General features: G+C 60.3%; 1 protein-coding gene across 1 annotated transcript in view; it reads left to right on the top strand.

Annotated features, from left to right (window-relative positions):
* Positions 1 to 788, top strand: part of LOC108803467 (ATP-binding cassette sub-family F member 2-like) — a gene marked incomplete at its 3' end in the record, with an annotated part of 20,881 nt that overhangs the window by 2,301 nt on the left and 17,792 nt on the right. Inside the window, exon 3 of the mRNA XM_018575308.1 lies at positions 47 to 256. Within this exon, the coding sequence (XP_018430810.1) occupies positions 47 to 256 (210 nt within the window). The remainder of the gene's footprint in view (positions 1 to 46; positions 257 to 788) is intronic.

The raw sequence follows: 788 nt of genomic DNA, 5'->3' as shown, positions 1-788 counted from the left end.
TGAGGGTGTTGTGGTGACTCCGGCATACGCTTCTCCTCTTCTCTAGATGTGGACGAGGTGACTCAGCAGGTTGAAGAGTTTGAGCTCCGGAAGGCCGATGCCAGGGCGGTGACCGGCGTGTTGGCATCGCATCCGAACAGTACCGACGTTCACGTCATCAATCTGTCTCTGACATTCCACGGCCAGGAACTGCTGAGTGACACAACGTCGGTGCAGAGGTCGGCACACGGTGCAGAGGTCGGCACACGGTGCAGAGGTCGGCACACGGTGCAGAGGTCAGGGTGTGACGCAGTGCAGAGGTCAGCGGTCAGTATGTAAGGCAGTGCAGAGGTCAGCACGCAGTGCAGAGGTCAGCACGCAGTGCAGAGGTCAGCACGCAGTGCAGAGGTCAGCACGCAGTGCAGAGGTCAGCACGCAGTGCAGAGGTCAGCACGCAGTGCAGAGGTCAGCGGTCAGTATGTAAGGCAGTGCAGAGGTCACAAGGAAAGGGACTTTGTTGCTTTGACCTCTCCTCCTGGTGGGGGAGCAGCGAGGTTTCCTGCACGTCCAGCCGGCTCTCTCTCCCGCTCAGCAGAAGCCGGCCAATTGCAGTCCTGCAGTCTTCCTCTCCCACCAATGGCAGCTGAGGTGGGCGGAGGAAACTGCTGTGGCCGCTGAGGAGCCCGATCAGAGCGCGCAGACGATGGCAGTCCAGCTTCCTGTTCTCTTCTCCCCGCCGCCGCAGTCTCAAAGAGCCCTGTTCTCTGTACTCCTCGGCCGCTCTGGCTGCAGCTATCGAGAAAGAGAAC

This window comes from Nanorana parkeri, unplaced genomic scaffold (assembly GCF_000935625.1).
Source record: "Nanorana parkeri isolate BGI_ZX_2015 unplaced genomic scaffold, ASM93562v1 scaffold3769, whole genome shotgun sequence".
NCBI lineage: Eukaryota > Metazoa > Chordata > Amphibia > Anura > Dicroglossidae > Nanorana > Nanorana parkeri.
This window is presented reverse-complemented; position numbering and strand designations above follow the sequence as displayed.